The sequence below is a fragment of the Ochlerotatus camptorhynchus genome, unplaced genomic scaffold (genome assembly GCF_037179485.1).
Source record: "Ochlerotatus camptorhynchus isolate MF236.1 unplaced genomic scaffold, CSIRO-AGI_Acam_v1.1 ptg000300l, whole genome shotgun sequence".
Lineage (NCBI taxonomy): Eukaryota > Metazoa > Arthropoda > Insecta > Diptera > Culicidae > Ochlerotatus > Ochlerotatus camptorhynchus.
Genome location: NW_027040788.1, coordinates 931786 through 941356, shown reverse-complemented (window position 1 = coordinate 941356; position 9571 = coordinate 931786). Strand labels below are relative to the sequence as shown.

General features: G+C 40.4%; 1 protein-coding gene across 1 annotated transcript; it reads right to left on the bottom strand.

Moving 5' to 3' along the window:
• Positions 1-4996: 4996 nt before the first annotated feature.
• On the bottom strand, positions 4997-8506 carry dx (deltex). The gene is made up of 4 exons (XM_065228667.1): positions 6417-8506; positions 6145-6353; positions 5948-6090; positions 4997-5881 (listed from the first exon to the last, which is right to left on the bottom strand). The coding sequence occupies exons 1-4, from the start codon at positions 7606-7608 to the stop codon at positions 5581-5583; spliced, it is 1845 nt and encodes a 614-aa protein (XP_065084739.1). The 5' UTR covers positions 7609-8506; the 3' UTR covers positions 4997-5580.
• Between the last annotated feature and the right edge of the window lie 1065 nt (positions 8507-9571).

Genomic DNA, 9571 nt, shown 5'->3' with positions numbered 1-9571 from the left:
GAATTCGTTGATTTTATGAAAAGGCAAGGTATAATAGTTCTCAACAGTCCACCATATCACCCTGCCAGTAATGGGCAGGCGGAAAGAACAGTACGCATAGTTAAAGAAGTTATCAAAAAATTCTTGCTAGATTCACAAAGAAAGTTTCAGTGGAAGAACTACTATGTTATTTCCTTTTGAATTATAGGAACAGTTGTCTTACTAAGACTGGTAGATTCCCTTCGGAACATCTGTTTTATTAATAAGACAACTGTTCCTATAATTCAAAAGGAAATAACATAGTTGTTCTTCCACATCTTGAAACATCCACATTGACGGGCACTGGCGTGCACAGGGTAGGGCAATTGCCCCACCTTTTATAAATAAGATTATTTCCACATTTACAAAATTATGATATAAAATAACTTGATTTCTTGATAACTTGATCTGAAGGTTAGGTTAGGTTATCTTTATTAGCGAGACTTTCAGCCAGAGGCTGGTTCATCTCTTCTTGATTGGAAGGTAAAATAACTTCATTTCATAATATAAGGGCACTGAAAACCTTTTATTGCGTCAATTCCTTGGATATGGTGCCTGAAAATTGCACCACAAAGGTGCATGAAGGGGCAAACTTTAATGAAATGTTTTGGTCAAAAACTTGCACCACAATGGCATACAAAAAAATTCTGGAGTCATTTTTTTTTCAAGCTGGTTCATGGAGGGTTAAAAGAAGAGGGTAAATTTAAGGTTGATAAAATCCACCTTCGTGGTGGTAAATCGATGAAAATGCTTTTTATTAAATATTTCTGGTGTAAACATATCATCAAGGTGGTGCATGGAGGAAATAATCAAAATGAATCACGCCAAAAATTTTGAGGTGAAAATTTAACTAAAAATTTCTGGTGGAAAATTCGCAACACTGTGGTGAATGTAGAAGCAAGGTTTATTCATTTTTCTGGTGCATAATTTGCATCGTTCTGATGACTGCAAGCTTCATTGAAAATTTATGGTGGAAAATTTGCACCATTCTGGTGCATGAAAAGGCAAAGCCTGAAAATTGCACCACAACAAAGTTTTTTTTTTTTTAATTCTTTATTTAAGAGATTTTTAGCCTTAGGCTAGTTCATCTCTAACACCACAACAAAGGTGCATGGTGAAACAAACTTCACTGACAATTTTTGGTGCACCGTTCTGGTGAATGGAGGAGCATGCTTTTTTGAAAAATTTTGGTGCAAAATTTGCATTGCTCTGATAAATAAAATGAACAGAAAATTTCTGGTGGAAAACTTGCACCGGTCTGGTAAATGAAGGCACAAGCTTTATTTGAAATTAAGCTATATTGAAAATTTCTGGTGGAAAATCTGCACCGTTCTGGTGCACGGATGGGAAACCTTTTCTTAAAATTTTTGGTATTAAATTTGCATCCTTCTGCTGAATAGAGCCACGAATGATTGGAGGGAAGCTGCTTTGCTGAAAATTTATGATGGAAAATCAGAAAATAGAGGCAAGCTTTATTTGGTGGACAACCTGCAACATTCTCATGATAGGAGAAGCAATCTATATTGAAAATATCTTGTGGAAAATGGAAAAAATGGATTGGAGAAGCAATTTTTATTTTAATGTTCAATGGTAGAAAATTTGCATCGTTCTGGTCAATTGAAATTTTCTGGTGTAAAATTACCTGGGGCAAGTTTGTATTGAAAATTTATGGGGTAAGATTTGCAACAATCTGCAGCATGGAGGGGCAAGCTGAATTCAAAATTCCTGATGTAAAAATTGCACAGTTCTGGTGAATGGAGGGACAAGCTTTATTGCTTGTTTTTCTGGTAGAAAAACTACAACGTTTTGTTGAATGGACGGACAACTTAAACTTAACTTCCGAAAAGAGCCTCAAGAGTATTGAGTTCTGGGGACAGTTCCAAAAGAAAAGATTTATGGGGCTGATTTCATAAAATTCGGCGAATTATTTCTAGTGAATCCTGCAGATAGTTCCAAGATAATTTCGAAAGTAATACCGAATGAATCAAATTTTGAATGAAATTCCAAAGGGATGTTGAGGAAAATTTCAAGGGAATTCCGAGTATAATTTCAAGTTTATTATGGGAAGAATTTCTGGAGAATACATAGGAAATTCTTCTGAAACTTTAGGGGAATTTCAGTTCCAAGGTGATCTGAGAAAAAAAAGTTCAAAAATATTCCGAGAAGAACCTCAAGGATATTGAATTTTCAGGACAGTTCCAAAATATTTCTAGGAAAAATTCCAAGAAAATTCTGCGGATAATTTCTAGTGCATCCTGCAGATAGTTTCAAAATAATTTCGAAAAGAATACCGAGAAAAACAAATTTTGAGTGAAATTCCAAAGGGATTTATAGCAAAATTTCAAGCGAATTCCGAGGATAATTTCTAGCTCATTCCGGGAAAAATTTCTGAAACTCTACAGGAATTTCAGTTCCAAGGTGTTCTGAGAAAAAAGCATGTAGAGTTCTAATACCCCGTACAGACTATGGCTTATATCATGTAATATAGACTGCCTTGCAATGAGCACTCATACATAGGATTTCCAGTGAAAACTAGATGTTAGTTTCCGTGTTCGGTAAATTTTACCGAAATCAGAACAGCTGAACGTTCGGTAAAACTTTGACCTTCAATTTAAAGGCTATTGAATTTGAAAATAATATCAAAACATGTTCAACCTTGTTTAAATGATCAAATCTTGTCATTTTAGTGGAGATTTAGTTTCAAAGTAGCTGAAAAGCAATTGAATTGAATTGCATAAATTTTACCGAAAAGTTCAGCTGTTCAGATTTTGGTAAAAATTACCGAACACGGAAACAAACATCTAGTTTTCACTGGAAATCCTATGTATGAGTGCTCATTGCAAGGCAGTCTATATTACATGATATAAGCCATAGTCTGTAAGGGGTATTAGAACTCTACATGCTTTTTTCTCAGAACACCTTGGAACTGAAATTCCTGTAGAGTTTCAGAAATTTTTCCCGGAATGAGCTAGAAATTATCCTCGGAATTCGCTTGAAATTTTGCTATAAATCCCTTTGGAATTTCACTCAAAATTTGTTTTTCTCGGTATTCTTTTCGAAATTATTTTGAAACTATCTGCAGGATGCACTAGAAATTATCCGCAGAATTTTCTTGGAATTCTTCCCAGAAATATTTTGGAACTGTCCTGAAAATTCAATATCCAAATAACCGTATTCAAAATGACATTGCGGAACATTGCGAAAACCTTGTGAGGAAAACTAGTGGCAATCATTGCAGATGAGACGAGCGATTGTGGCCACCACGAGCAGTTGGCGATTGCCATCAGATATATTGATAATGATCGACCGACGGAAACATTCGTGGGTGGGTGTTGAAAACAGACGCGACGACAACCTTCAATACCATTGCTGAGACAGCTATGCAGATTTTTTGGGAGCAGTTGATGGCAGTATGTTTTGACAGTGCCAGCACAATGGCTGGCAGCACTGCTGGAGTACAAGCCAAGTGCAAGGACAAAAACAGCAATATGCTTTTATGAAGAGCTTTGAGTGTGTTGGTTTATTTAATTTTAATTCCGTTATAATTGCTTAATATAAATAAAATTAGCTACGCACTTTGGAGTACTCCCCATCTCCAGATCAAAAGCACCATAGAAAAAAAAATTGCCCCTTCTTAACAAGATTCCTGTGCACGCTAGTGTTGACGGTATACATAAGAACATAAGAAGATTAATGGTTTTGAAAGACTTTGATTAGAACTTTATGCAAAAACGCGACGATAGTAGACTCAGAAAGAGTAGATGCATCTGTGCGACAAGAGCAACTCTTTAAGAAGCTCCAGATTTTACTTGTCATTGTTTCGCTAGGGTTGTTGATAGTGCAACTTTCAACTCATCCTTTAGCCACTTCAGACTTACAAAGATATCAATCCGCTACCAACGGTGGAGATTTGATCCTGTTCTGTTAAGGAAGTATCAACAGGAACTCATACGGCAGAAGACAGACGCCAAGGAAATAAACGAGAGATTGGCTGCTTCACTCAAAGCACAAGAGCAATTGGTTGAGGACTTATTGAAGCCTGAACCTTCAACAGTTAAACCCGTTAGCATGTCTGCTGAGAGTTGGGATAACGCTTTGGCAGTTCTGTTAGATGAGGCGGTCTCTGGAGAATTGAGCAAAACTGTTGTTGCTAGTCTCACTGAGTTCCAGAAGGCTTATGAATATAAGGGCTTCGACGTCGAGAAGATCCGGATGACCATGGTTTCCAGGCTACAAAAGATCAAGGCTGGTTCCACAATTTATATCAGCAAGGATCATGAAATCAACATCCATGGGCCGGCTAACTTTGGAGCGGTTGTTAGTTTCTTGGTTGCACTGTTCAACCTAAAAGGGAATAATTTGGATTCTATCAGTGATGCTAAGACTAGTTTCCAGGCTCTCAAGACTAATCTGGCTCTTCAGTCCAAGGTTAAGGTTTCAAACAAGGCAAAATCATCTGAAACTCTCACTCTGGCTAGGGTTGCTGCTGCTTTGCTATATTTTCAATTGATTGAGACTCTCTCCCCTCAATAAGTATAGGCTCTCACCCTGGTTAGAGCAACTAGCTTTGAGTCCTGCGGGAATTTCAAAATTGAAAATAGCAAGGTTTCCAACTTGCAGTTGGTCGAGTACTCCTTCGCCCGACAAATAAAATAAATTGTTAGCAGCGATAGCGTTCCTTCGCACGTGTAAATCGATCGCGTCGTTAACAGTACTAATCTCAGAACTTCTCCTCAGACCTATTCTGAAGTTCTCCTCAGAATTACTTTGAACTTCTCCTCAGAACTACTCTGAAGTTTTCCTCAGAACTAAGTTCTCGTCAGAACTACTTTGAAGTTCTCCTACAAATTACTCTAGATCTTCGATGAAGTTTTCAACATTTTCCTAATTTGATACTAATTTAAAAAATACTGTAGAAAATCAGCCAAGGAAAGACATTCACATTACAGGGTTGCTTCCACTCACTTGCTATAAAAACATATTTTTCGGAATTATGCAATCATTTGATGATAAAATGATATGTTGAACTTGTAAGTACCGAGAATAGGGTTTAAAGAATGTGTTTGACTCATAAAACCTGTCAATTTTGATTTCAGAACGTCACAATAAGCGATCTTATGATTCGTGAGCGTTCACTCAGAGTGAGCACTCACGAGTCGTAAAATCGCTTATTGTGACGCACTGAAAGCAATATTGACAGATTTTATGTGTCAAACACATACTTCACGTCCTCATCTTGTAACTTACAAGTTCTAATTATCACTATACCATCTCATGATTTCATAATTCTGAAAAACATTTTTTTACAGCAAGTGAGTGGAAGTAACCCTGTTTCACAATAAAGATATCCAAATCTCATAGCTTGATAAAACAAAAAATCACAATCCGTTAGAAAATATCTGCACAAAAAAAAAAAAAAAAAAAAACAATAGCTGCATCTGATCATTCCACCAAAAAACACACGCACAAACACACAGTCTTGTCACTTCAGTACGTTTGATTAATAGCAAAAACAAGAAGTAAATGATAAAACAACCGTAAAAACTTCTCACCCCAACGGCATCAATCGGTCACGCCGAGGTGCACCAACTGCTGCATACACCGCTGCATGTACTGCGGATCCGGAAACATCGAATACTGCGTCTTGTGTTCGACGCTGTTCCAGAGGACCACATCCTCCCGGCCGGTGGTTGCCGAACGGCCAATCGAAAACAACAACCGCCGATCGAAGGCGATCTTCAGGTAGCGCAATATCTTACGCCCCAAAATCCCATCCGGCAGGAAGCAGGTCCGTGGGAATCCAACGGCAAAGAAGGCCCTTCCTGGATGAGGATGTTCCTGGTTCTGGATGCCGGATGCAATGCTGCAAGTGCAACGGGTGTTCGTTATCGCAGTTTGAGGGAGGGAGATAAGGAAAAAGCAAGCTTACTTGTACGTAATTTGAATGGTGTTTTGGCCCTCGTGACCGGGAAGACTTCTCGGTATGACGATCCATGACATGGTTCCCGGTGGTTGATCACCGATCTTTTCGCCATAAACCGACATACAAATCGGGCATTCGATGTATAAGCTCTGAAAAATGTCCATGAATCATCAAGTCCTTCCTACCAAATACCACTTCCCTACCTTCTGATTTTCCTTCTGCTGCCCCAGAATCAGTTCGTTCAAACAATTCAGATGCATCAGATGCTGACAGCGCGACAGCGAAACCGTCGGATTGTGGTTGTTGTGTCGTAATTCCTCCATGCACATCGGACAGGGCTGGGCATGTGGCCATTGGGGTGGCTCAACCACCCGCACGAATCGCGAAATCATATCACTAGCCGGATCCACCCCTGGAAATTGAAGCAGTTTGTAGTACAATACAGGTCGCCTAAAACATGCCCGGTCAATCTTACCGACAATCGCTCCGGGAATGTTTTGCTGCGACGATGCGGACGTAAACACGTCGTCACTTCCCATCGAGCAGTCCAGCAGATCGGAAACCGAGCCAAGATTGTTACTCTTCCGGCCAGTGCTGTCCTTGCTCTCCTGGCTGAGGTAGGTGGAAACCGTATCCACGCTCGGTCTCCGACCTGAATTGATGCTGGACGAATCGGTTTCGATCAACGATTCTCCTCGGCTACGGGATTTGCTCCGTTGTCTTTGGAATCCCATCGAACGACTGTTCGGATGACTCCGGATTGATTGTTGATGGGAGTTTGATTGGAATTGCTGCTGATGGTGATGTGGCTGGGTGGAGCTGGATGGACCATTATGTTGAGGATAGTCGGGTAGCTCTTGATGCTGGGAATGCTTAGTTCCAAATATGTTCAGATTGTGCAATATTTGGCGAGCCAGATTGGTTGGTGTGACTGGAACCATGTCGATTTGTTTGCTAACTTTGAGAGTTTTGGTGGGCCGCTTCTGCTGGTTGGCACATAACACTGGCTGAGATTTTGATTTCGAATGAAGCTGCGTAGTGGATTGCTGCGAACTGGATGTGGACGAGCAAGAGCTCACACTCGAGGCCACTTGATTTGGTTTTGGGGGAAGACTTGGAGCAACCAAAGAGGGCTGAGGGGTTGCAATTGTCTGTAGATTTGGTAGCTTTACCAGAGGATATGGAGCCTGCTGTATCCTTCGTATACTTCGGAGCGGTCCATTTTGATGGCGAATTTGCGTGAGATTTAAGAAGTTTATCGTATAGGGTAGAGTAAGGAATGTTTTGGTTAGATCTATCGTTTGATCACCTCGCGCCCAAGCTTCTTCTACTACGCATTGGACTTCCATGGTGTAGCTGTGCCAGTCGTTTCCGGATGATCCACACCACTCCCATTTGGTTCCTTTGCCAGCCGGAGAGCTTGGCTTGTAGAAATGTCTTCGGACATTGGTCACGGCGAACTCTTGTTCCTCGCAGCACTGGGTCATAGTCCGAACATTGACGTAGTATTGCTCCAGGGAAGGATCTGCATCGCTCAGCAGAACACGGGTCAACTTTTTCCCGTGGGCACGTTCCAAGTGTTGCGAGACGGCTGGACTGTAAGGCAGCCATTTGGCTCCCCGAGATTCAAACTCCCAAACTACGACCGCATGACCAGAATTCGTCATTCCGTCAACCTACTTTCGGCCGTGATTAACTATATCTTAACTAAATTTATGGCACACGACTTATGCTCTTTCTACTGCCTACACTGCTGCTGCTGCTGCCACGGGGCGCTCCACCACTAGACGATCGCGTACAGCTCAGAGTCCGTTTTCGCCATAGCGCGCTTCAACAATTTACTCCCGAAGAAATTGGATCTTGTTTTCGACACAGGATGTTCAATATTAGAATATATCGTTCCTCCTCTCCGGCAGATTGCACCGAGTTCATTCAACCTCCCAATAATATGTATCTCGCCAAACACGGACGAAGGAAGCAGAAGAGAACAACACGAACAAAACGAGAGCACTTATGAGTGCGATTAACACTGGGCAATTAAAAGCCTCAAATCCACCATTTAATAACCACCCTCCGCTTCGGCTAAATAGCCCACGAGCCCACTTGTTGTTAACATCATCGACACTGAGCACGATCCACAGCTTAAACCACCATCGAAACACTTGCACCGTACCTCTCTCCAAACAATTATCATATTTCGCGCATAAAATTTGCACTTTCAAGCCTTATTGAACCAGAAAAATGGCTCCAAACTAGCAGCAATCAGCAAATCAGCTAACACATCTACCCTAATTTTAATTGACTTCTTCGAACCTTCTACACAACCACTGACACTGACTGCTGCTCAACGACTACCGTACTGGAAAGTGTACAAAAAATCAAGATGGCGAGATTTATTTCTCATTCACACCGTACTCACTTTGCCTACATTACCTACAAACGTCTACCTCCGAAAACCCACTGTGATTCACTTGTCCAGCGCACCTCGGTGGGTTCGAGCATCAACAGAACGCAGATCGCATGAATGAAGCAGAATCCCTTCTCATCTCACTCACGGTGATCATTCACTTGTTTTGATGGAGATCACAACCACCTACACATCCCATATGGCACACGCACACACACACACACACACTGCGCGATCATTGTGAATGAGGAAAGTAGTTTACATGCACCGACTGCATCCATTGCATGATGATGCCAAAATGCACGCACATGTTGGTGCGAGATGTGATTTTTTAAATGGACGCACCCCTCCTCAAACTGCCCTGCTATAACTGTATATGTATGTAAATATAGAGGCAGTAGGTGTGAGTACCATGCCGTCGTCGTCGTTGACGGTCGCGCAAACCCTTCGCCTACTTCTTGAACGCAACAGTTTATGCTGCTATGTTGGGCTCCCGTGAACATGATTCTTTGAACGAGGTATGGGTAAGCTAGGAATAATGGTGAGCTTTATTTTTATTTTGACCGAGTTGCATTTCTTACTTGATTGTATGCGGGATCAGCTGCGATTGTGTGCAACGAGTTGGGTCGCGTTTAGCTGTTATTTTCTTATTGGAGAAAAAAATTGGTATGACGACTGAAACTGTTTTGCTAAAATATGAATCTTATTGCATTATCTTAAGCTGGGGTTAGATTATTATTATTATTATGTATCAGTAACATAAGACATTAGTTTTTTTTATAATCGTAACATTTGTTTTCCGCGTAAAATATGCGACGCGTATACTAATTCAAGTTGTTATAAATTCATTATAATTATAATTTGCATTAAATACAATTCCATTGATTTACCAAACATTTATGTTTAGTTAAAGAACTCAATACATCTCCTTAGAACTGCTAAACTGTCTATAATTGCATATCTGTCCCAAATGGATTTTCGTAAATATTGAGATAACAACGCTATCCACTATTGATTGGCATCTACTTTCATATTATGTGATAAAACCATCGACTTTTATAATGAAAAATGTGAAAACAACATCAAGTCAGTTTGTACCATCAAGCAATGTAATCGCATATCAGTCCCATCCCGAAATTCAATCGTCCGTCAAGTTACAGTTCCTCTTTTTAAATTACCATATTTTTCGCTGATATCACAGAATATGCAAGCTAGTGTAGTGA

Excerpts from the sequence above, each read along its gene's own strand:
- dx (XM_065228667.1), bottom strand. The coding sequence starts at position 7,608 with ATGACGAATTCTGGTCATGCGGTCGTAGTTTGGGAGTTTGAATCTCGG. Across the intron at positions 6,091-6,144 it reads AGCAGAAGGAAAATCAGAAG|AGCTTATACATCGAATGCCC; the intron begins GTAGGGAAGTGG and ends GACATTTTTCAG. Across the intron at positions 5,882-5,947 it reads ACCATTCAAATTACGTACAA|CATTGCATCCGGCATCCAGA; the intron begins GTAAGCTTGCTT and ends TTGCACTTGCAG.